This window comes from Dryobates pubescens, chromosome 13 (assembly GCF_014839835.1).
Source record: "Dryobates pubescens isolate bDryPub1 chromosome 13, bDryPub1.pri, whole genome shotgun sequence".
NCBI classification, from domain to species: Eukaryota; Metazoa; Chordata; class Aves; order Piciformes; family Picidae; genus Dryobates; species Dryobates pubescens.
The window spans coordinates 8,099,722-8,125,420 of record NC_071624.1 but is presented as its reverse complement, the minus strand read 5'-3'; the positions used below and the strand labels follow the sequence as shown (position 1 = coordinate 8,125,420).

Genomic DNA, 25,699 nt, shown 5'->3' with positions numbered 1-25,699 from the left:
TTTCTCTGAAGGAACGGCCACCGGCTCTCAGCTGGCAGAAGGAGACGATGGAAGAGCTCTGGGACACAGGGGAGGGTTTCCTTCTCCCGCCTCGCAGCTGACTTGATCAAGATAGTTTTCCAACTTGTTTTTTATTAAAAAAATAAAAAAAATGCTCCAACTATCAGTTTTACAAGGCATACAAAAATCTCTTTAAAGAGGGAAACACAAGCGCAAGGTGCTGAGGTACGAAAACCTGAGGTAGTTTGTGTGTGTGTAGATGGTGTCAGGTGGGGTTGGGGCTTCAATTCCAAAACAGTTTTGCTAGCTGTTTCTCCAGCCCAGGGGCTCACACCCTCTTGTGTATCTCGGGTTTTCCCTCCTTCCCCCCCCACCGTGTTACCCTCCTCTCCCTGCCACAAAGGTACTGCCCCAAAGACCCAGGTGGGCAGGGCTGGTGCCACCCCTCGCGTTCCAGCGCTGTCAGTGCCCAGCATCGCTGTGTGGGGCAGTGACGCAGAGAAAGAGGGGACAGACAGAAAGGGGGGACAGAACAGATGCAAACCCCAGTTTTAGATTCTGTGAAGCAAAGAGGAAAGGGCATGTGAGAGAGATTCCTCTTTCAGGAGACGGTATCCCTTCTGTTGGCTCATACAGGCACTGCTCTTCTCAAAGCCTTTGAGGAATTGCTTTGTAACGCTCGTATTTCTTTTCTTGCTGGCAATCCTACATCTCTGCTCTACTGTGCATTAGAGAACCCATGGACTAGCTCCTTTCCTTTGAACTCTAGAAAAGCCTGCTTTTGCTCTTTTGCTAAAAAATAAAAAGCCTTCTCCCCAGACCACTTTAAAATAAAATTAAGAACAAAAAAAGCATTAAAAAGACTTCTTCCAACCCTCAACCCCTGGTGTTAGTTTTGTTACTGATATATGCATTCTAAAAACCGATGTGCATCAAGCCCTGTGGCTGCAGCCCCCCCTGACCCCGTGCTGGGGACAGAGTTCTTCCAGCCATGCCTGGCTGAGAACAGGTGGCTCTTGGGAAATTAAAATACACAACTTTCTCGGCCTATGTTAGTCCAACTAAAGGGATTGCGTCAGGAAGTGACAGGAGTTAAGGGGGAGGCTGTGGGATGGAGAGAGGCCTCCCCGCACCCCTCCACTGCAGATCCTCGCAGCGCCCTGGCAGTGGGAAAGAGGCTCGGGGAGGTCTTTGGTTTGCTCCTCTGACCTGCTGGGGGCGGTCCGGTGGTGGTGTGGTTACATTCATCGGGCGGTGCTGGCCAGCAGGGGGAGCCTCACTTGCTGTGCTGCGAGGCTGGGGCTCCCTGAGTGTGTTTTTGCTCTTGCTGCTTCACCTGCTGTACGATTTCCCTGATCTTCCGCTGTGCAGTCTTGGGAGGAAGGATGAAGACATGGAGGTCAGGATGGGCACCGGGAGCAGCCGCTTTGCCTGTCCCCCAGCTTCAACAGCATCTTGCTGCTTGTCACCCTCCACAGCCTCAGTTAAGGTTGTGCAAAAAAGCTGTCACTCTGCTCCCATACAGCTCCAAGTGGAGCACTGCAGGCTTTTAATTGGTGCTTTTCCTCTCACTCCTCAAGAGCCTGAGTTTTGGAGTGCCACCACCCACTCAAGCAAGGCTGTGGTATGTGCACCCAGGTGGGATGCAGGTACCTGCAGGAGCTCCCTGCCAGCACAGACAGCAGGGAGGAGCTGTTTCACACCCTGGGTGCCACAAGGCATGGTGTCTAAGATGATTTTTTTAGCTAAGTAAAGCCCATCTTTGATTTTAATGCTGTGCTGGCAGAGCTGCCACAACACTTCTAGTGTATAGTGGCTGCACAGGAACCACCCAAAGCAGAGCAGCAGGATACTCAAGCAGCACTGTGCTCAGCAGCTTTCCTTGGTGGATTAAACTGGCTGGGAGTACCAGAAGAAACATGACCAAACCTTACCTGACTGGCAAAGAAATGCCCAATTATTTTAACAATGACCTCCTCGTTCTCATCTGGGGTTTGGTCTCGTGGCACAATGACTTCTGCACTAGTTAAGTTTTGCAGCTCATTCACCTGGAGCAAACAAGCAAGTCCTGGGTAGGTTTTGTTCTGGAAGAGGCAAAATTCCTCACTGCCCATGTCACAGAATGTTAGAGGCTGGAAGGGACCTCAAAAGGTCATCCAGTCCAACCCCCCTGCCAGAGCCGGATCACCTATACCAGGTCACACAGGAACTCATCCAGGTGGGTTCCGAGTATCTCCAGAGAGGGAGACCACAACCCCCTCCAGGCAGCCTGTTCAGTGTTGTGTCACCCTCAGAGTGAAAAAGATTTCCCTCATGTTTCCATAGAACTTCTTATGCCTCACTTTCCACCCATTGCCCCTTGTCCTGTCACTGGGCATCACCCCACAGCTCTGAGCCAGCACATGGCACCAGGCTGCTGTGGGTTGCACTCTGGCTTTGGGATGGTCACCACCCAACAAGAGCCACCACCAGGATACAGGGCTGGGGTCAAGATGTTACTGTGATCACTGAGCACCTGGGCTTTGCTCCACGAGGTGGACAGGGTGATGCCCGGCTCTGCCCAGCTCAGTCTTGGGGCACAGGGGAGCATCCTGGCAACCCTTACCTACCGTCTTACCACCTTTGCCTATCACACGGCCAGCAGCAAAGGAAGGCACCTTGATGTGGGCTTCAAGCTTCACTTCTTCTTTTGGGTTAAAGAAATTTTCCTCTTTCAGCTTCCCAAATATTCGGCCCTGGGCCTGGAGAGGAGACAGAAGAGAAGTAAAAACCACCAGGCAGCAGTCCTGGCCGCTGCCTGCTGTGCCCTCCACCCAACAGGGATGATGTGCTGACAACAAGCAGCATTGAAACCAAGGTACCGAGTGAAGAGCTCTCCAGGCACTCAGAGAGGCAAATCCAAGCTGGCAGCAGAGCAGCAACCAGAGAGAGGCTACTGAATTGCCCCTGAGCATCCTCCCAAGCCCGTGGCAAATATACCTTGAACTGAGCCTCGGGTGGCCCTGTGATTATGACCATCCGCTCACTGGCATCAGGACCTTCTGCCGGGGCGATCTGCAGCGGGATGGGGAAGAAAGGGCATGAGTAGGCCCCTGCTCTGACAAGACCTCCCTTATGAGGGACATCTTCCCATGAAGGAGCATCCTTTCTCACCCAGGCAGAGGTGATAACAAGTGTGTTGCAGGACTGAGTTTCTACTAGTTTGGGGATCAAAACCACTTCTTAAGGGCTCCCATTCGCTGCACTCAGCAGTAGGATAGGGAAATCGAGACATGAAGCCTGGGACCAGCCCCACAGTGCCCTGCTCACCTTGATGGAGGCACCAGCAAACCGTGCCAGCTGCTTGATGTGCTGCCCCTTCTTCCCAATGATGGCCCCCACTGCCTGCGTCGGGATGAACAAGTTCACAACTTCCTGCTCTGGCAGCTTGTGAGGGCACGAAGAGCAAGACGGTCAGGGGACCAGCTGGGCCAGAGGGTGACTGCCCCCCTCCCAGCATCCCAGAGCCAGTATCTGCCCACCCCAGACATGTCCGTGCTCACCCTCCCAAGCAAAGATCTCATGGAGGGGGATGCCAGGGCACTTACAGAGTGCTGATGGGGGAAGGTGCCAGCTGGAGGGGCTCCATACCGACCTGAGAGGTATGCCGAAGAGCTCTGTGGTCAGAGAGAAAATGAGGGTCGGTGATATCCCCAATATGCCAGTCCCCTCCCAGCCACCCCCTAGCCTGATGCAGAGCAGTATGTCACCACTCTGAGCCTGGAAGAGACATGGAGACAAATCATCCGTGCTTGAAAGTCCTGGGGTGAGCTACAGCCAGGATCCTGTGCCTGTCACACAGCAAAATGGGGCTGGGAAGTGGATGGGAAGTCCCAGTTTCCCCCAGTCCCTCCCTGCTGCTGTTGTGGGGGTTTTTTTGCTGTACCCTGCTGGTGTTTATCCTGCCCCTGCTGCCTTACAGAGCAGCTGTGAGCCTGGAAAGCCCAAGCTGTGCTGTAACCACCATCAGTCTCTTGAGGAGAAGGTGGAGGTTTGGTGAGAAATTAACTTTTGTCACCGTTCCTTCTCCAGCTCCAGCTCCAAAAGAAGGAAAAAGAAAGGCTGAAGATACTCTCCCAAGACCTGGGATGGGGACAGGGAGAAAGCAGTGGGTGTGTGTCAGCACCCCCGTCCAACCCAACCCCTCCTCAACTATTCTGTGTCTCAAGTACGTCAGACATTTCTCCTGGCAAAGGACACAACTCCCACTCTGGGTCTGGGCAGTGCAACCAGACACTCCCCGTAAAGCATGGTTACCCAGCTCCCCTGCCCACAGCAGATGCTGCTCTTGCTGCTCCTGGCCTCCTTCTTCAACCTGCCACACTGAGGTTTTGTGCTGCTCCTCACACCAAACTCATACTTTTGGCCACAGGCTGCTCTGTGTTTCCTACACCAACATGTCCTCTCCTGCCCAGATGGTTCTCAGGGCTAAGGTGGACACCTTCCTAGCTCCCCCTCTTCACTGTGAGGCTCCTTCCTCATCCTCCATCCTTGCCAGGTCCCTAGATCTCCAAAGTTAAGGAGGCTACAGCTGCTAGACTCGGGTCCTGCCAAGGACATGGGAAGAAATGGCCATGTGAGACACAAAGTCCTAGGGTGGAAGGAGCTGCCACAGAACCAAGCTGGTTTCCTTTGCATTTTTTCTTTCCAGCTCTTTGTTTTACTGTTTAAAAAAGTTAAAAACATGGCAGCAACAATTGCTCCTCTTAGCTTCACCAGGGTGCCTCAAAAAGGCTACCCAGAGCTTTGGGGTGAAGGAGCCCACACTGAACACCATCTCTCAGAAGACCTGGTCAGCTCCTCTCTATCACACCAACAAACACTCGAGCAGGCGTTTCCCAAAGCCTGCCAATGCGAGCACAGCCTCCTCCCCTCCGTGGCAGTGCACAGACAGACCTGGCTGCCCTCCAGGGCCACCACACACATCACACTCATCCATCCCTCCTCACCACCAGCCTGGCACTCACCGTTCTCCTCTGACTGCTCGGCTGTGGCGTTGCCAGGAAAAGAAAACAGCACAAGTGAATTAAGCTGTGCGGTGCTCAGACTGACAGAGACAGACCAGAGCCTGGGGCTGCTGAGAGCTCTGCAGATGTGACTGGGCAGAGGGTAGGCTTTCTCTGTCAGTACTCTGGGTGGCATTTCTCCTGATACTGAACCAACCCTGCCTGTCTGCAGTCTCAGTGTTGGGGAAACTGTTTCCCAGGCTTGCTCTGTCCCAGGCCTCAGCAGACACAGCATCCCAAGCAAGAGGAAAAGCCTTGCATATAAAACCAGGTGAAGATAAACCCCCAGCGAGCACAGCCCTTCAGATGCCAGACACACAGGGCACAATCAAGGCTAGATCATCAGAGCCCAGTGGTGGGTTTGGGGCCAGGAATGAAGACCATCTCTGTGGTTTCTCTGTGCTGGCATCAGCATAGATTGTCCCCAGCCACCTTCGGAGAGCAGTGCCCTTGGGCCAAGGCCAGTCCTTAGGCACAGGACTTAGATGCTGAACTGTGCTAAACGCAGAACAATGCAACCTTCCCGGAGAGCTAAATCCCAGCAGGGACAAACCACTAGCAGGAGCTAAACCATGTCCATTCCTCGTCTTGTCCATTTTGCTGCCATGATGAGCATCCTCCTCAAACAGTCAAGAGTTGTAGCTCTTGTTCAAGGCTCCCCATCAGGGCTCCCCCAGCTACAGACTCCACCCAAGCCCCAAGAAATAAAGCAGGAGAGTCGAGAGACCACTCTGCCCCCAAGAATGTGTCCCATGCACCCCGAAGCCTCTTGCACTTACTGCAAACGGGTGATATGGGGTGGCTGTTGCAGACCCTCGGGCTCCTGGGGTGGATGGGAACACAGACAGCCCCGATGAGAAGATGCCCAAAGCACTGAGGTTCAGTCCTGGGATCAGGTTGGCTTGTTGCTGGGAAAGCAAAGACATAAGAGAACCATGTAAAAGACAGAGCGAATGTCCTGGGGTTCTCACCACATAGTGTGGACGTGACGGGTGCGGGCCCCCCCTTGCTGTAACGACTGCCCCCCCAGCTTTCTTCTGGCCACCTTAGCAGGGGCAGCCCAGGTGGGAGGGCTGGGAGCTTACATTAATGGCCACCACATCACTCTCGTAGGCCTCTCGCAACTTCTTCATGATCTCCACTTCAGCACTGCAGCATGCCTCTGTGCTGCCCTTCACCGTGATGGTCCGCTCGGGGTTATAAATGGTTAAATCCTGCAAACTACCCCACAGACAGACCCGGAGATGCAGTCACACTTTGGGTTTAAGTTTAAAAAACACAAAAAAGGTTAAAATCAAATGGAAAACTCCAATCAAAGATGAGAGTTTCCCCTCGAGACAGTGTGGGACCACAGCCCTCGCTCTGCCCAGCACCGCCGTTCAGCTGGTGTGAGGCGTGCCCACCCGGGATGGGGAACACGTGTAGCAGGTCACAACTGCTGGTTTCTGGTCTCAGTGCCGCCCTTCCCACGCTGGATGGGGGGGGAAGGCTTGGTGCTCAGCAGGACTTACGGGGAGATGGTGATCTTTGTACCCGTGTCCTGCTCGATCTTCTTGAGGTTGCGGCCCTCCTTGCCGATCAACCTCCCCACCAGACTGTTGTGTGCTAAGATTTTCAAGGGAATCTCTTCTGCTCTAAAAGAGATTAAGAAAACATATCTAAAGGTCCCATCTCCCCAGGAAACCAACTCCCAGTAACAAGCACTAATGACGTGGTGGAAGGAGCAGAAGAACCACCACTGTTCCTGACCACTGTCATCTCCTCGGTTTCTGAGGAATGGGAACTCAGGGATTTCCCAAGCCCAGTGGCACATCTGTGTTTCACAGGGGTTTGGTCTCCAGGTTTGCCTGCACAACTCCTTGGGGCCACCATGATGGAGAAGTCATCAAGTTAACCGACCCATGAGTCTGTTCTGAAACTCAAACTCCTTCAGTGGCTGGGGAGTGACAAGATGGCTGCTTCTCCACTGATGGCGGAGTTCACCTCCCTTCCATCAAACCCACCAGTTTCACTGGGCAAGGGGAACTTACAATTTAGTCTCATCAGCCTCCTTCTGCATGATCTCAAGGATCATGCGACATGCTTCTGAGCAGCCCTCCGGTGTGGCATGGATGGTGATCGGCTTCTCAGCAGCACCGGCGTTCTCCTTCCGGTGGATGTCAACCCTACAAGGGAACAACCAGCAGAGAAGAACTCCCTGAGATGTGCCTATTGTCGTGCCACACAAAGGCTTTCGAGAGCTCCGGAGCTGAACTTGCTGTTCACAGGAAGAGCTCCTTTCAATACCTGCTCAAGCTCTGGGGTGAAGCCAGGCCTCACTGATGTACCCTACTGTCACCTGGTCCCATGCAAGCCCAGGTAGTGTGTCACTTCAAGTCGGTTTAGATCAGATTTGAGCTACAATCACCTTTATAACCCAGCCTGGCAGCTGAGGGATGTCAATCAATGGCAATGATGCATCAAGAGCAGAGAGAACAAATCCTCAGGTGCATAAAGCCCTCACGGACAAAGCCCTCAGCAATCTGGTCTGTCATCTTGGATGCCACTCCCACTCGGGAGCAGACCAGGTTAGACAACTCCAGAGATCCCTTCCAAACACAGCCTCTCTCTGCACAACACCTGAGGCTGTCTGGCAAGCAGCAGCTGCCATGACTACCATGTCCCCTCTGGGACAGAAGGCAACTTACCCACAGGCAGTGTTTGTCACACTGGAGGCACACTTCAACAACAGCTCTTATACTCACGCCCTTCCTTCCACAGGAGACCAGAAAGCTGTCCCTTGCACCCTGCAGGGACCGTGCTTAGCTTCTCTGCTCCTCCCCTCACCTCAGGGCTGGGAGGAGGCATGGGCCTCCAGCTTGCTCCTCACTGCTCAACCGTACCTGGCCAAGGCCCTGAGAGAGAGGGAGAGAGGAAAGCAGGGTAGGAGACTCCTGCCATGTCAACCACGTCTTGAAGGACAGAGGTAAGCGACCTTTCCATCTTCTCCACACAAATCTGTGTGCTCTTCCCACTGGAGCATGATGCCATGCAGCCATCCTGCCGTCAGCCACCGCCTCAGCCTCCCTCTCACTGCTGCAGCCAGGGCTGGGCTGGCCCAGATCTTCTCAGAAGGTGCAGTAGTGGCCACCCAAGCCACTCAGTGAATGCCACCAGCGCTCAGCTCCAACGTGGTGCCCTCCAGCCTCCTCTTTGCTTTCCTAAGAGGTCCCCATCCTGGCCAGGATTGTTCATGGGTGCTGCTGTGCATGCAAGGCCAAGGGTCGTGATGTAGTCATCCCTAAGCAGCACCACATTTTGATGCTGCAGGGTCATGGTGGGTTTGCACAGGTCAGCTCTTCCAGGAGCTCATGAAGCACTGGGTAGAAACAGCAATGGTTCATTTACAGGTAGTGGGGTGCAGCTGGGTGAACCTTCCCTGATGTAACAGAAGAGCCTACCTTACCAGCTTCAAAAGGGACCCTACAGTGAGCCCTTCATCTGAGCATGAAGACTGAAGCAAGACATAGTTTGATCCCCTTTTCAGGCTCTTCAGCCAGAGCTGTTCAGGCAGCAGACTGGTCCTTCCTGGACTGTGCAATGAGATGCTGGAGACAGTGTCACCACCAAGCTTTCCCCGCTCTTTATTTATGTCTACAGAACACAGCGACCCAGTTGTGTGTTGTGTCACATGCTCTAAGGCTCTCCCAGCTGTGGAGCCCCAGCAGGTTGGTTGACCTGGAGGATCTGTTCCTTCAGAGGCAGTGCCCAGCAGGCACTGGGCAGAAGGCAAATGCATGAACCAGTGCCACAAGAAACAACGTCAGGCCCACGCTGCAGAGCAGTGGCTGCAATGTCACACACCAGGCTGATGCTTCCAGACAGGAGGAACCAGTGAGGAATCCATCCCAACAAAACCCACAGCCAGGAGTGTGGCAGCTTCTTGAACCCACAAGCAGTTGAGCCTGGTGGAGACAGGGCATGTAGCTGAGCCTTTGTTCTGAAGAAGGGCCAAGAGCCATGGATGGGCTGAGTGGATGCACAGAAGTGACAAGTACCCTGGACAAGCCCAGGAGATGGACATGGGCTAGATTTCTGGCTGACCTCCAACAAATTCCAAACTGGGATGTACAGGCAGAAGCTCTAGAAGATGGGGCACCAGGAAGGAAGTGGTGCATTCAGGCATGTCCCACCACAAGGAGCTGGAGGGTGGAGGACAGCTCTAGACTTCCCAGCACATCCCAGTGATGCTGCCGCACAGCTTCACTCTGCCAGGAGGATGGAGAAGTGGACCCTCAAACCCTCACCCCATCAGCAGATGCCTGGGCCCCCAGGGTGCTGCAAGCAGGGGAGACCAGAGCAGCTGAAGGGATGGGGGGGCAGGAACAGGGCAGGTTTGCCCATGGTATAGCATTTAAAACCTTCAAGACAGGTTAGTAGGGACACTGGGAATATTTCAGAGTGGTAGCCCTGACAGCCTCTCTCAAGCGGACAGTACAGTGTGCACGTAGGGTCCTGCTGGCCCCACAGCTGCTTGGTAGCAATGGTCCTCTTCTCCTTAAGTTACAGGAGCTGCAGTCACTGTGCAGTGTTGTGTGGGCTCTCCTCAGCCAAAGAAAAAGATGGCTCAGCCTGGAAACAGTTTTGTCCCCTGGAGCTCAGGAGAATCTCTGAGCATCACTGTGCATGAAGACAGGGGTAGAGTCCTATGTAACCTGAGGGAGCCAGGAGCCAGCGTTGCTCTGGGCAGGATCAAGGGCCAGGCAACAGGATGTCACCAGCACCCTTGTCCCCAGGATCAGCACACTGATGGGTGAGGGTGGCCTGAGAAGGGAAAGAGCTACAGCCTGACAGCCCCAACCGAAGGCAGCTGTCTCTTGTGTCTGATCAGGTTGAGTGTGCATGAGGTCTCCTCTGCTCAAGGCTGGAGTGGAGGTGGTGGCCCACCATGGCACAGGGCCTCCTCTGGTAGTCAGGAGAGGTAAGAGCAGGGAGCACAGACTTCCTCCATAGCACTAGGTCTTCAGGTCAGGCAGAACTGGCTGCTTGATGGCAGCATTTGGCCTCATGGTTGGGAAAAACTGGCATCTGGTGCCTCCCACCTTCTCCCTGGGCTCAGGCAATCATCCATGGTTGGGTGATGAGCACACAACTACGCCCACTGCGCATCACACCAGGGGACTCACCTGGAGAAGAAGGACTTGCAGCCAACCAGGACCAGCTCACAGCAACCACACTCTAGAGCTAACCAGGTTCCAAGAGCTCCTCTCCCTGTGCATCTGCCCCCTTTCCATACAGGCCTCTCCCTGCAAACCCAGCGCTGGGGTCTGGCTTGCTCAGCTGCAGAGCAGCACATCTGATCAAGCAGACGTACTATGACCAACCCATTTGCCTCTAAAAGCTTGTCCGAGAACTAGGATGCCCTGGAGGATGCTCTGGTACAGGAGTCCTATATCCTGTGGGATCAACAGGTTCAGGATAATGAGCATGGCAGAAGACAGCTTTGGGTTAAACACACACAAATCTGGGCAGAAACAAAGCATGCAGGAAAACCATGCAGAAAATCAGAGGTGAAATCAGTGTGAACATTGACAAGAGAAACATGGAAAACTTTGGCAAGGCAGTCTCCCTTTTCTTTTTGTCTTAAAAAAAAAAGTGTTAGACTGCTAAAAAGGAGAGGCTTCCAACTTACAAAGAGATCATCCTTCTCACGGCAGTGCTCTGCTCCCAGGGCGCCCCTCTCCCCTACAACAGCCCTAGCCCATACAGGGTGCTGTGGGATGAAAAAATCCCAAGGGCAAGTACCACGTGGGCATCAACCACTGTACCCTGGATCCCTCTTCAGCACTTTATCCCCAGAATTTGCCATTTCTCCCTAAATCCCTGTCCCCAGACGCTGTGGTGATCAAGCTTTGGTAGCCCCTCCTGGTCTGTTCAAATGTGCATCCCCCTCTTGCTGCAACCAGATCACCCTGGCCGGCAAGAACTGTTTAGGACCTGGGTTCTGCCACCATCCCATGAGGGCTGCACCCCAAGAAGACAGCGCTAGCCAGCGCTCCAAAGCCCCAAGAGCAGGGAGGATCCATGCCACAGACCTAGAGTACCCTATGGAAGGAAACAAAACCATTCATGGTACTTACTTGGACTGGGTTTGCTTAGTAAGATTCTTTATGGTCAAGCCCTCCTTTCCTATGATCGCACCAACAAACTGCGTGGGCACCAGCATCCGCAGTGGGAACTCGAGCTGTTTGGGCTGTGAGGAGCCCCCTGGGGAGGAGCCCCGCTCCCTGGAAGAGTGGCCCCCGCGGCGGGATCGCTGTGGGGGTGGAGGGGAGCTCACCTCTTCGTCCGGGATGTAGGAAAGCTTGAAGGAATAGTTCTCAAACTGGTGGTCGCTCAGCTTCTCAATTGCTCTGCAAGGCGGGGAAAGCGGTGAGGGGCTTTCCGACGGCTGTATCTCCCACACACCAAGCACCTGCCCTGGTAGACTTCACAGTATCACAGTATTGCCAAGGTTGGAAGGGACCTCAAGGATCATCGAGTCCAACCTGTCACCACAGACCTCATGACTAGACCATGGCACCAAGTGCCACGTCCAATCTCCCCCTGAAGACCTCGAGGGATGGTGACTCCACCACCTCCCCGGGCAGCCCATTCCAATGACTCTCTCGGTGAAGAACTCTCTCCTCACCTCAAGCCTAAACTTCCCCTGGCACATCATGAGACTTGCCCTCCCCAGCCCCGCATCCTCCTCCCTTCCCAGTTTGGAGAAGGCAGCCACAGGAAGCCAGAGTCCCCTGCTTTCCCCAGGCAAGCCCCATAGCATGGTGAGGCAATGTTCCCTTCCAAGTGGGTGACACCAGGGCTAGCACAGTTTGTCTCCACAGTGGAGGTGGGATGCTAGCCTGAGGATCTGCCACTTCACCTGGGGAAATGCTGGCCAGAAGCTACCACACAGCATGGAAATACTCTTGTGGGCTTTTTGGATATGGAAATGGTGACAGGAGGGCTCAAGTAAGAGCTGCTGCTTCAAGGAGCAGGATGTGACCTATGGTGCCTCTCTACTGGGAAGTCTCGATCCCTTTCCAGCTCAGCAAGACTGGGAGTGCAGCACACTTCTTCATCCCCCCTCAAGCCCCTGTTCAGCAGTGTGATGAATTCTGCAAGCAATGATAACTTCAGCCATACTTCCTCCTCCTTCCTACCAAATCTCACTTTGAATATCTACAAGCAGGTGTATGAATGCACCACTGCAAGCAGCTCCTTTCCAGGCCTGAAATTCACATCCAGTGAGGACCTCTGCAGCTTTGCTGCCCCTTTCCAAAATCAGCACTGGGCCCTGCTGTCTGATTTCTCTGCTGAGGTCTTCCTTTCACCTCTTCCGATCATAACATACCACGCACATACCCATGAGCCACCCTGGCCTTTCCTCCTATCACTTGCTTCTGCATCAAGCTGCTAAGCACCACCTTCAACCAATGCCTTATTCAGTTCAGCCAGATGCAACTCATCACAGTGTCTTTCTCTAACCCTGAAGTGTCTTATTGCAAAGCATCAAGCACTCCTGTGCTGGTGACAGTCTTCACCTGTCCTTCCTGTCACACATCCCAAGACTCAGCAGCTCATGTTATGTTTATCTGTGGTCCACATCACCTTCCACTGGCCAGCTGAGGCTAGAGCACATCCAGCACAGCCAGTCCAACAGTCCCAAGGAGGACTCTGAAATGCTGGTTCAGGAGGCCAGAGAATTCTCCCTGCTGGACTTAGACCTGTTCAGGAGACCAACTGGCAGTGCCCCTTAGGAGGCCATCCTGAAGGACAAATGTGTTGAGGAAGGCTGGGCATGCTTCAAGAAGGGAAATCTGAACAGCTCAGGAGCAGGCCATCACCATGGTAGGGAAGACACAGCCCAGCTGAATGGAGAGCTTTGGCTGGAGCTCAGGAACACAAGGAGAGTCCATGGCCTTTGGAAAAGGGAATGGGTCACTCAGGAGAACTACAAAGACACAGTGAAGCTATGCAGAGAGAAAATTAGAAGGGCCAAAGACCAACTCTAGAACTCAGTCTAGCTATTGCTGTAAAACAGAATGAAAAATGCTTCCATAAACACATTATCAACAAAAGGAGGAGGAGGGAGAAGCTCCATCCTCTATTGGATGCAAAAGGAAACACAGTGACTTAGGAAAAGGAGAAGGCTTGAGGTGCTGAATGGCTTTTTCACCTCAGTCTTCAATAGCTGTTTGCTGAGTAGCCAGCCCCTCAAGCTGGAAAATGGGGATGGGGAACAGAAGGAAACCTCCATAATTCCAGAGGAAATGGTGAGGGACCTGCTGAACAAGTCTATGGGGCAAGATGGATTACACTCAAGGGTGCTGAAGGAGTTGGTGGACGTGCACACCAAGCCACTCCTCATGATTTGCCAGGAGCCCTGGCTGACCAAAAAGGTCCCAGCAGACTGGAGATTACCAAATGTGATGCCCATCTACAAGAAAGGCTGGCAGGAGGATCCAGGGAACTACAGACCTGTAAGTCTGACCCCAGTGCCAGAGGTCATGGAATAAATCATCTTGAATGCCAAAACACACCATTTACAAGACAATCAGGTGATCAGGCCCAGTCAGCATGGGTTCATGAAGGGCAGATCCAGCTTAATGAACCCCATCTCCTTCTGTGACAAGATGACCAACTTGGTGGATGAGAGAAATGCTGTGGATGTTTTTCACCTGGGCTTCAGTAGAGCCTTTGATGCTGTTCCACACAGCATCCTTCTGGGGAAACTGGCTGCCCTAGGCCTGGATGAGCATGCACTGGCTGGATGGCTGGGCCCAGAGAGTGGTGGGGAACGGAGTTAATACCAGTCTGCAGCTGGACACAAGTGGTGTTCCCTAGGGCTCAGTGCTGGCACCACTCCTGTTTATCAGTGATCCTGACAAGGAGATTGAGAGCTCCCTCAGTAAGTTTGCAGATGACACCAAGTTAGGTGAAGTGTTGATCTGCTTCAGGGTAGGAAGGCTCTGCAGAGGGACCTGAACAGGCTGGATCCATGGGCCAAGGCCAGTGGGATGAGATTCAACAAGGCCAACTGCTGGGTCCTGAACTTGGGTCCAGGCTTGGGGCAGAGTGTCTGGAAACTGCCTGGCAGAGAAAGACCTGGGGGTGCTGACTGACAGCAGCTGAAGACGAGCCAGCATGTGCCCAGGTGGCTAAGGAAGCCACCAGCATCCTTGCCTTAATCAGCAATAGTGTGGCCAGCAGAACTACAGAGGTGACTGTCCCCCTGGACTCAGCACTTTTGAGGCCACTCCTTGTGTACTGGGTTCAAGTTTGGGGCCCTCTCTCCAAGAAGGACATCGAGGTGCTGAAGCAGGTCCAGAGGAAGGGCAAAAAAGGTGGTGAAGGGTCTGGAGAAGAGGTCTGGTGGGGAGCAGCTGAGAGAATTTGGGTTATTTAGTCTGGAGAAAAGGAGGCTAAGGGGAGACCTTGTTGATCTCTACAACTCCATGAAAGGAGGCTGTAGTGAGGTGGGTGCTGGCCTCTTCTCACAAGTCACAACTGGTAAGACATCTGATAGGCCTCAAGTTACACCAGGGGAGGTTTAGGTTGGACATAAAGAAAAACATCAGTACCGAAAGGGTTCTCTAAGACTGGAACAGGCTGCCCAGGGGAGTGGTTGAATCCTCATGCCTGGATGTATTTAAAAACCATCTTGATATGGTGCTCAAGGATATGATGCAGTAGTGACCCTGGCAGAGTTAGCTGAATTCAATGATCTTGAAGATCTTTTCCAACCATACTGATTCTGTCATGTCTGTCCTTACAGGTCTAACCTTGTGACAGGTCAACCCTGATGAGAAGTTACTGTAACACTCATCTACAAATGGACTCTGGCAAAGGCTCTTCCTTGCATGGTATCTGCCTGGCTCTTGGTCATAGCAAAAATACCCTGGTGACTAAGTACAAGATGAGCTCACTATGGACTCACAGCCAGCTTAGGGTTGGTCTCCAGCACAGAGCTAAAGTCATTCACAAGCCCAGAACAAAGTGGCCTCCTTGAAATCATCCTTACATTTTAGAAATAACCCTGAATTTGTACTGTTCTCTGATGGCTATGGCAGCCCTGATGCACAGCCTCATCACATTCTTCCATCCTTTCCAAGGTGGATGTGACTCTGAGCAACCTGATCTAGCGTGAGATGTCCCTGCCCATGGCAGGGGCGTTGGAACTAGATGATCCTTGAGGTCCTTTCCAACCCTAACAATTCTATGATTCAACAGTTCTTGGTGGGTATTTCTTTCCAACTCTGCTGCATGACATGCAGGTAATTTCCCTTTGCTGCTCTGCTTTCCTGCAGAAACTGGCCATGAATCTGTGGCTCCCTCTCACCTCCTCTAACCAGGGATTTATCCACTCAAAGGCCCTTTCCTCTCCATGGCAGAACAACTTTGTGACAGCCTTTTAGAAGTCATAGAATCATGTAATGATTTGGGTTGCAGGGGACCTTAAGGATCATCTAGTTCCAACCACCCTGCCATGGGCATGAACACCTCCCACTAGACCAGCTTGCTCAAGGCAGTGTCCATCCTGGCCCTGAACACCTCCAGGCAGGGGGCATCCATGACCTCCCTGGGCAACTTGTTCCAGTGTCTCACCACCCTCACTATACAGAATTTCTTCCTGATCTCCAGTCTATATTTCCCCTCTTCCAGCCCAAAGCCATTGCCCCTCATCCTATCACTACAAGCCCTTGTAAAAAGTCCCTCCCCAGCTCTCTTGTAGCTCCCTTCAGATACTGGAAGGCTGCTCTAAGGTCTCCTTGGAGCTTTCTCTTCTCCACCCTAAACAGCCCAAATACTCCCAGCCAGTCCCTACAGGGGAAGTTCTGCAGCCCTCTGATCATCTTTGTGGCTTCCTCTGGATCACTCCAGCAGTTTGATGTCCTTGTGTTGGGGGCACCCAAAGTGGATGCAGTACTCCAGGTAGGGTCTCACCAGAGCAGAGGGTCATCCTTCATTTGATGCAGCCCAGGACTGAGCTGCCTTCTGGGCTGCAAGCACACATAATTGACTAGCTGGTTTCTCTTGACTGCAGGAAGCAGGAGGTGACAGCTTCTGCCTGCTTGTGGCCTCCAGCTTGAATTTTACCCCAAATGGTGGAGCACACTTACATCACCCATCATAGCAGCATTTCTTCAGCATCTCTCCCACCCTCTTTACCACATTCCACCACTTCAGCAGCTCAGGCTGGGTGTTCAGACTGGCAATTAATCCAGTGCATTCCTAGTTTAGGTCTGGACTTCCAGCCCAGGAAGACAACTCCTTGACTAACTGCTTTTCTAACCTGACCCTCAGCTTTCTAGAGCACTTTGCTCACTTAAGACAAGAACACTGCACCCCTGCAGAGGACCTTGCAGGAAGTTCAGTGTCCAAAGGGAACTGCAAAACAGTACACCTGGGAGACATGTCCCTGGGAATGACAAAGAGAAGGCACAGAGGAAGAGTGGACAACCACAGGGCTGATGGCTCCAAGCTGGACCAGCAGTACCTGTGTGTGTATGATGGAACACCACAAGAAATTCCATCTCCTATGCAAAAGAAGGCAAGGAGACTGCCCATCAGTGGGACAAAGAGAGCTGACAGAGGACACACAAGATGACACAGCTCAAGATAAACCCATCATCTTCTTGCTGTACCTTGAGAAGATGCACAGAGAACCCTTAAGGCACTTGAAGCTCACACTGTAAGAGACAAGAAGAACCCTGGAAGGTATCCCAGATTCTTCAGGAAAACTTTGAGTAGTGTTAAAATACAGACAGAAGGAAACAAACCCCACTTACACTTTTGCTTCCTCTTTAGTTGCATAAGTTACATTAACAACAGCTGTTTCTGTGTCTGTGTTGACTGGAGAAAAAGCAAGAGAAGAGGAGTTAGAGCAAGGGGGGAGAGCAACATTGCCACTGCTCCCAGCCTCCTCCCACCAAGGATTCACCAGTGATTCTATCATTCAGGTGCAGATGGTGGAAGGGTAATGCCTGTCCCACAGGGGACAGCCCCAGCCATTGTGCAGTGTGCATCCTTGTGCACTGTTTATTTTCCACCATCACAAGGACTGGGCCAGACTGGCAAAGGACCAGAAGGTGCCATGACCAGATCCTGCCACCCTTGCCAAGAATTATGTACAGCTGGACATTACCAATGCAACAGCAGACCCCAAACAAGCCTCAGCTCATTATTGCTTGCAGGGACAATTGGGTTTTGAATTTGCAAGCAACCAGAAGCCCTGGGGATGGAGGACTGATAGCCCATGATATCCTGCCACCAGACAGGTGGTCCCACCTCTGCCAGCAGGGCTTGCATCCACAGGGAAAATCATTTTAGCCCAGTACAAATGACTGGGAAAACTAGGTTTTACTCTCCTGAGTTTTCTCTGGCATGGGCAATGCTTGGGAGCAGCACTGGGATTTTTACATAGATCAGGACCATGCTGGACCATCTTACCTTGCTCTACATTCTCCACCATCCCATACTGAGCTAATAGGCCATCCAGCACCTGTGGCAGAGAACAACAAATGGGGTAGGTGAAGCATGAAGAAGAGGCTTCTGGACTGGTAAGAAGCAGACAGGGGAAGAACCTGCTTCACCCACAGACACCTTCCAAAGAGCCAGCATTGCCCAGCTGCTTAAATTCCTTCATCCACCTTCATCCCCCTACCCCAGTGATCATCCCCACTCCTCAAAGCTGACCCATGGCTCAGGGACCCAAAAGGAGGCAGGACACGGAGCCTCCTTTTCATGCTCCACCTCTCTCCTAGGACTACAAGGGTGGCTTGTGTGCAGGCCACATACTCCAGCAGCACAACTCATGCTGCTCAGCACAGCTGATGGAGGAAATGATGAATGGGATGGTTTTAGGATCATCTGCTTCTTACCTCCCACTGCAGGTGGGGGGGAATGTTTCGGATCTGGATCTTCCTGCTCCTGCAAAGACAAATCCCTGGGTTAGGGTCTGCAGGCATAGCATGGCAAGAGCACAAAGGCTTTCTATGAGTCAGAGAGCAGCTGGTGAGAGCCTGCCAAAGCATCTCACTTCCTCAGGCTGAGCTGGAGCAGCTCATTCCCAGGGAAAGCTCTTTCTGCCAGCCTCACCCCAGTTGCCACTTGCTGGGGCTGAAGCTGTCTCCAGAATGCTCTGTCCTCTGGCTACCAAGGAAACCTGAAAACAGCCTCTGCACAGTCATGGCCACACAGGCAGAGCCAGGATGTATGCATCCCCCTGACAGCAGTGCCCTGGGCTGGCCAGCTGGGTGGGGACAGGACCACAAGACCCACCAGGGCTAGCACTGTTGTCCCTTGAGGTGGACACTCCAAAGGTGCATTCTGCTGATGCCCACCACTTCCAAGCAATGCGGGGCTGCTTTCCATGGAGAAATCTAAACACATCCCCCAAGGCCTGCCCTTTGAGATGGCAAACACACCCAACCTGGCTGTGGTTGCATTCCCAACCTCACTGAGGTGCAGCCTTGGGAGATGGATGCAAAGGAAGCATTGCAAAGGCTTCCCAAGAGGTAACAGCCACCTAACACCTCCCCATCCAACTTTGTGATGGACAACCATCTGCCCTGTGAAACTGAATTTGGGGAGGGGGGGAATCATAAGTAACACAGTTATAGGGATGCTACCAAATACCTGCAGCAATCTGGAGCATCCTCAGGCAATCATAGGTGGCTTAGGCTGGAAGAGACCTCAAATATCATCTACTCCAACCCCCCTGTCATGGGCAGACAGGCCTTTCAATTAAACTTGGTTACTCAAGCCCTCATCCAGCCTGGCCTTGAACACCTCCAGGCAAGGGGCATCCACAACCTGCCTGGACAACCTATTCCAGAGTCCCATCCTCATACTGAAGAACTTGTTCCTAAGATCCAGTCTAAACCTACTCTCCCTCAGCTTCACACCATTCCCCTTGTCCTGTCCCTAGACACCCTTATGAAAAGTCCCTCTCCAGCCTTCCTGTGGCTCCTTTCAGCTATTGGAAGGCAGCTATAAGATCACCCTGGAATCTTCTCCAGGCTAAACACCACCAGCTCCCTCAGCCTATCCTCATAGCAGAAGTGCACCAGCCCTTGGATCATCTTTGTAGCCCTCCTCTGGACTCACTCCAACAATTCTGTGTCCTTCTTATGACAGCTCCCAGGGAAGTAACAAGTAATGCCCCCCCCCCCCCCCCCCCGAAATCCAGGGACACAGAGGAAGAAGAGCAAAGTTCAGGTAAGATGTGAAACAAAAACAAGCCACCAGATCTTCTGCCCAATTTCCACAAGCCCTCCCTGTGTTTGTCCATCCTTCCCCTGCCCACCAGAAAGCAGCTCCATGGACCACCCAGCATCCCCTGCTCTCCTGTTCCAGAGGAGCTTCTTCCCCCAGCACAAGCACTTGGGAACCAGACACTCAATTTTGCTAAGCCAGCTTAAAGGTGGCACATAAGGGATGGGACCACCACTCTTTGACAAAAAAAAAGGGAAAAAAGTTTAGTTTTGTTTTGGGTTTCTGACATTTTGGTTTTTTTGTTCCTTTGTAATATCTTACTGTAACAAAGCCACCTTCTAGCTCAGATCAGTATTGAGGAGTAGAGAAAACACTGCCTGACAGCTCCTGCTTTCAATAAATATCATTATTCCAAGAGACCCAGGTAAAAACTAAGAGAGGGGAAACCAACCAATACTGGAAACCAACCATCTCCCCCACAGCCCTGCCTGCTTTTACAGAACGTTTGTCCCAGACAAGAAAACGTCTAGAAGAAACCTGATGGTGGTCATCACCTAGGGACCAAACTCAGTCCCACCTTGATTCTTCAAACCCAGCAGCTGGGAGGATGAGACAGGAACACTGCCCTAATCAGGTAGGGATTAAAGCAGCTGTTGGGTTTGTGTCTCTTTCTTATTACATATATTTTTTAGTCTCTCAGGGTCATCTTTGGCAAGTTTTGCTCTTGCCCAACCCAATTCAGCAGTGGATCCTAACAAGCGACAGCTCCGTCAGCACCAGGCTGGATAAGCATTAAAGAGCTGCCCCAGTTTCAACCAGTTGCCAAGAGCATCGCAGACGTGTCTGCTCCAGATCCTCTCCCAGCCCAGGGGTTTTGCCTTGACGCTCTTAAGGAATTAAAATCTGTTCCAGTTAAAGCCTTGTCCTCTTCCGCAGGATGAGCAACCTGCCGAGGGACTGCGCGGGGGCGGCCGGCAAGGGCAGCAGGTGATGGATACACCCCCGAGCTGGGGATGTGTTAACAACAGGGATGAATGGGAAACGATGTCTCATCTGGCCACAGCTTTTCAAGATTGATGAGTAGGGGCGTGAAAGGGGCGGGAGAACACCCAAACCAAAACAAAACAAACAAGCAGGTGGGGAGAAAAAAAACAAGCCCTGTGCAGGAGCATGGCCGCCAGCTCCACACGCTGCGAGCCCCCCGTGTGCTGGGCATGGAAGCGACGTGCAGAGCTGCCGAGCCGTGCTCTTGTCTCCTGTCAGCCACAGCCACCGAACCATCCCTGCCCCAGTACCTGCCTATCCCCAGGGAGCGTGGATGGGTAGTGAGCAGGGGTAGGCAGAGCATCAATGCAATGCCCAACAGGGCAGAAGGGCAAGTTCAAACTGTCAGAGGCGCTACAACGAAAATGATAGGGAATTAATGTTCTTGGTCTCCCCTGTTCTGCATCCAGAACACAACCCTGCTCCCATCCTTGATGCCACTCCACTCCCACCCCTGATGCCACCCTGCTCTCATGCCTGCATCCCAGCAGGTGGCAAAGAACCAAGCGAGCAGGCAGCCAAAGAAAAATAACACAAGGCAAATGCCACCAGCTCCCAGTTATCCATGTTCTGAGAATATACCAAGTGGTACAACTGGCACTAGAGTCCACCTAGGAAAGGATCGCCTCCTGAGCATCTGGGATCTATGGAAAACCTGTGGCCCACCCAGCAGGCAGCAGGAGTGGGTTTCGCTGTGCGTCACGCCACCAGCACTGCCCTGGCAGTGCTTTCTTTGTGTTTGTGTATATAGATTGCCTGATAATAGTTGGACTCAAATTAAAGGTCTTTTCCAGCCAAAATGATTCTGTGATTCTAAAGATGTATATTTAAAAAAAACCTAATTGATGCATATTTGTGTATTTATAGAGTAAAAACTGAACTTCAGATACATAGTACCTTTACATAAAGTATCTTTTGTTGTTACAGACATAAAAGATATGAACATATATTTGTTCACATTTTTATAGATGTGTATAGAGAGCAATAGAAGCATAAAAGCAACTAAAATATATTGAAGGTGTACACAGGGCTGAGAGCAGCCCCACTTTTGGCACCCCAATTTTCAGCCCGCTGCTACCCAGCATATACCATAAAAAGGAAAACCTCCAGCAAGTTGAATTTTCTTGGCAATACAAAATAAATCCTCCCCACGCTGCAGCTGGAGAAAAAAAAAATCTCTTATTGCTCTTCAGGCTTTTTTTTGTTTGTTTTTTAAAGCAGAGCTATTAGAACCAGAGAGCCGTGAGAGCACTTCCCCTGGTCTTCATGTGTTTAGAGACAGACATGCACATGGGTGCTGGTGGATTTTGCTGGCAAAGCAACTGGTTTGCACAAGGATTTCTTCTCCCTTCATTAAGCATCCCACTAATGATGTGCAATCAAAAAGGAAAGACAAGATGGGCTGCCAATGAGGAGACAAAGGGGCTTGCACATTTATTCCAAGCCCTAACATCACCAGCGTTTTGGGTTTCAAAACAAGGGAGTGCGAAGAATCAGAGGAAGTAAATAGGGAAGAAAACCCACCCAAACCCCAGAAACACACCAAACCAACCAACAGCACAGACCAACCGAAATAAGTATGTGGAAACAAGAACTGAGTGGATGTTCAAGACAGGAAACTTGTTTAAGAACAATTCCTTTGAAACTAGGAGACAATCCTGCAGGACTTAATAAAATCACCCCCCAGCAAAGCTGGCAGGCATTTGCATCACTATCCCACCACAGCAACCACTGTCTGGGACAAAACCACGCAAGTTTTGCCATTTACTACAACAGCAAAAATTCTTGGGTTTTTAAAAAATACTATTATAGAGATTTCCAGCCCAAGCTCTCTCCAGCAGCTTTCCACTCCCTGCTCTTCAGATGCTTCTATTTCTCACAGCTGAAGACTCCAGCAGAAATTCAGAGGCACCTCTGCAGTTGGGAACACGACATTTTCATTGGGTTGGAGACACTAAATGGCACTCTGCTACGTCCCTACTACTTTAGACATCATTTTTATCCAGTCCTTGTATAAAAGTCAGCATTGGGGTGGCTGGGTTTTACTTTCCATATTTCACAGCAAATCCTGGTTTGCTTTGGGGTTGTTTTTGGGGGGATTTTTTTTTACATCTTTCTTTCCCACTAACAGGACTTTCAAATATTTCAGAGATGCAGAGTTTATCTGAAAGAAGAAAGATGCTGATGCTTCCCTCACCACCACACTCTGAGATACAAAACACTCTTCAAGAGGGATTGAACTGTCCTGCTTGGAGCAAATAAAAGCAATCTCTGCTGAATTTAAAAATCAATGTAAAATTTAATTCAATTTTTTAAAATGTTGATTAAAAGAGAAGGGGTTTTGGGGCTTTTTTTGCTTTCATTCTCCAAGGCACAATACAGTATGTACAAGGGAAACAACAATTGAGACACTGTTGGATCCTTCCTATAGCAGCCTAAAGCCTTTGTACAGCAGCAGAATGGCTGATTTTGAACTGTGCGAGGCAGAGCAGGCAGCATTCAGGCTCCTTCCTACCACCATCACCCTTAATTCCTGTCTTCGGAGAAACAACCCCCAGCCAGCAACTCCCAGCAGCACCTCGAGGAAATCCCTTCCCCTCCCTACCATGGGGGGCGAGATGTCGGCAGTGTTTTGCAGCTCGTTTCTCACTGAACCGTATTTATGTATGTCTGAGTGCATCGGTAAAACACATCTGTATTGGATTTGGTTATATAAATAAAGCACTCCAGGTGAATCTGGGCAGAGAGGGCAAGCATCTGGCATCAGCACCTCCTGGTTCCCATCCCTGTGACACAGAAACGCTGGGGGATGAGAGCCAAGAGGGGCTCAGGTTCCCCAAACCCAATTAAAGCACAACCTCATTTAGGTAACTGGAGGATTTCACCATCTGAACCCCCTCTGTGAACTCCCAGCAATTCTCTGGAACTTGACCACAACTACAAAAATTGGATTTTCTACAAATGTAGGGGGAGGATGACTAAAACATGACCACGTGAGGCTCAGCTCTCTGCCAAACACTCACATTATAAAAATAAAGTCTATAGTCTGAGGCAAAGGCATGGCCCTCCTAACTGGATAGATTCATTAATGTATTTTTTAGTTGTGGGGAAGGGAAAAAAAAAAAAGGCTACATTAGATCTCAATAATCTGGAGAAATTTAGGAGCTGAGATAGAAAAGGAAATTTGGAGGCAGCTGAAAACAGACTGATTCAAAATAAGTCAGCATTATTTCTTTCTGGGCTGTTTAAGTAAGAAAAGATTTTTCTTTTAAAACCCAGAGATAAGCAGGGGGACCCCTGCCTGACAGAGAACCTAGATAAAGATGAATTCCTTGTTTACATCCTCTTCATGCATGGTAAAGGTCAAGTTCTGAGTCCATACTATCATCGCAAATTCCCCGTTTCTGGGTCCATCACTCTCTTAAAAGTCATCAGTTAGAGCAGCCTAAGGCAGCTTCAACAGTTCAGCTTAGCAATATTACAGCTGGGATTATTTTGTTGTTTGCTTTTGAAGATTTTTTTTTTAAGGTAAGACAACGTGTGATCCCCGCCGAAGAAATCCTGCTCTGGCACACGTGATGCTGGGCACAAGCTGTTCCGCCACCCAGCCTCACTTACACAACAGCATTCCCCCCCTTTCCCCTCGTAATTCCACAATTAATACTCCAGCATCAACCAGAGGCCAAAGCTCCACACCATGCACCAGCAAATTAGCCTGTCGATTCATCCAACAGGCTTTTTATTCCGGCACACAGATCTTTTATCCCAACACACGCTGAGGGTGGAACAATCTTGTGACAAGGCAGCTACGCAACATGGTCCTGGGATTGATTTTCTCTTATCAAACACACGGATCCCTGTCCCTGCGTAGCTGGTGCCGGGACTCCCCAGACCTGAGGAAAATCGGCAGGCGCGCTTCGACGCAATGTACGAACGCGTCGCGGGTTTGTATCCTCCGGGTATTTGGGAAAAGCAAATAGCTGAATTACTTTAAAAACAGCATCTTCCCACGCCGCTGGAAGCCCCACTGCTGGGCACAACCTCCCTGGGTGTAACTCCCAGCTCACCCCAGGAGAAAGCGGGGGGGGAAAAGAGCGTTTTTCATACACCACCACCCCCCCAAAAAAAAACACGAAAAGAAACAACCAAACAACCAAACAACACCCCCCCCCCCCCCCCAAAAAAAAAAAAAAAAATCCCCGAGAGGCAGTCTTCTACTCACACTGGCTGGGAGTGCCCACACGCCCAGCAACCACTGCCCGCCACCAGGTCCGGGAAGGGACCAGACCCACCACCGCCCTCGGCCGGGACCCCCGCAGGAGCTTTGTCGTGCGCCGGGAGCTCCTTTACCCCGCCTCTGCTTTCCAGAGCGAAAGTAAAACCCGGCGGGACTCCCGCCTCCCCCTCTCCCTGCTCCAGGCGCTTCCCACCCTCCTCCCCCAGGCCCGGTGGCACGGCTGAGGGGTGGGGTGTGTGGTGGTGGCGACGAGGAGTTACCTGAGCTTTTTGGGCACGGAATAGTCCACTTCCATCACTTTGCCGTGCAGCTCCACTTTCCCTGCGGAGACAGCGGGGCGCTCAGCATCACCTTGGGCAGCCCACCCCCGAACTCCCCCCCACACAAATCCGACCTCAAACTACCACTACCATACCCGCCCCAGAGCCGTCTGCTCCCGCCACCGCCCCGGCCTGCACGCACCCGCCCTGCCGGTGCTCTGCCTGCGCCTCCTTAGCCGCTGGCCCCCAGCCGCCCCTTCGGCCGCCCTTTGCTCCGCGCCCCCGGGGAGTTCGAGCAGGGCACCTCGTAAAATGGTTCCCAGGGGGGAACGGGTGCCGGAGGGGCGGCGGGTCGGGGGGCTCCGCGTCCGATCGCTTCTTAATAAAATCGAAGAAAAAAATCAGCGAAAAATACCCGATGTTGGAAAGAGCTAGGGCGGCCGCGGGAAGGAGGGAAGGGAGAGAATGAGGCGGGGGACACACACGGACGGGGACCGACGGGATGTCTGGGGAGCGAGGTCAGCGGGATGGGGGAGCCCCCGCGCAGGCGAGGGAGAGCCGTGGGATGCTGGCGTTGAGGGGGTATGGGCTCCCTTGCTTGGCTTACCCGAGAGGGTCTCGATAGCCCGGATGGCCCAGTTTTGGTCCGGATAATCTACGAAGGCGTAACCCGACTTGAGCAGGACCTGGCCGGCCAGGGGCAGCTTCCTCTCCCCAAAAAGCTGCTTGAGGTCGTCGGCGGTAGCGGCGGGACTGAGGTTCCCTATGTACAGCTTGTTCATCCTCCGTCGCTTCATGGGGAGCAACCCCACCCCCCCCACCCCCGCTCTCCCGGCTCCTCCCCGCCTTCGGCGGCCGGTAGAGACGCGGGG

General features: G+C 52.1%; 1 protein-coding gene across 2 annotated transcripts; it reads right to left on the bottom strand.

Moving 5' to 3' along the window:
- Positions 1-483: 483 nt before the first annotated feature.
- On the bottom strand, positions 484-25,640 carry IGF2BP2 (insulin like growth factor 2 mRNA binding protein 2). 2 transcript variants are annotated; one of them, XM_054166841.1, is made up of 16 exons: positions 25,435-25,640; positions 24,828-24,888; positions 17,951-17,999; positions 17,520-17,571; positions 16,859-16,922; positions 11,165-11,437; positions 7,076-7,210; positions 6,557-6,679; positions 6,131-6,266; positions 5,825-5,953; positions 3,588-3,656; positions 3,310-3,426; positions 2,980-3,054; positions 2,610-2,741; positions 1,935-2,048; positions 484-1,372 (listed from the first exon to the last, which is right to left on the bottom strand). In XM_054166841.1, exons 1-16 carry the CDS (start codon positions 25,622-25,624, stop codon positions 1,277-1,279), a joined length of 1,815 nt encoding a protein of 604 aa, XP_054022816.1. In that variant the 5' UTR covers positions 25,625-25,640; the 3' UTR covers positions 484-1,276. The 2 variants fall into 2 exon arrangements, with proteins under 2 accessions (XP_054022816.1, XP_054022817.1); XM_054166842.1 differs by lacking the exons at positions 16,859-16,922; positions 17,520-17,571; positions 17,951-17,999 and having other exon boundaries at positions 489-1,372; positions 25,435-25,638.
- Between the last annotated feature and the right edge of the window lie 59 nt (positions 25,641-25,699).

What these genes read in the sequence shown, in the direction of transcription:
- IGF2BP2 (XM_054166841.1), bottom strand. Translation starts at nt 25,624, where the DNA reads ATGAAGCGACGGAGGATGAACAAGCTGTACATAGGGAACCTCAGTCCC. An exon ending in TCCGTGCCCAAAAAGCTCAG is followed by an intron (nt 18,000 to 24,827) that starts GTAACTCCTCGT and finishes TTGTCTTTGCAG; the next exon opens with GAGCAGGAAGATCCAGATCC. An exon ending in CACCCGAGGCTCAGTTCAAG is followed by an intron (nt 2,742 to 2,979) that starts GTATATTTGCCA and finishes TCTCCTCTCCAG; the next exon opens with GCCCAGGGCCGAATATTTGG.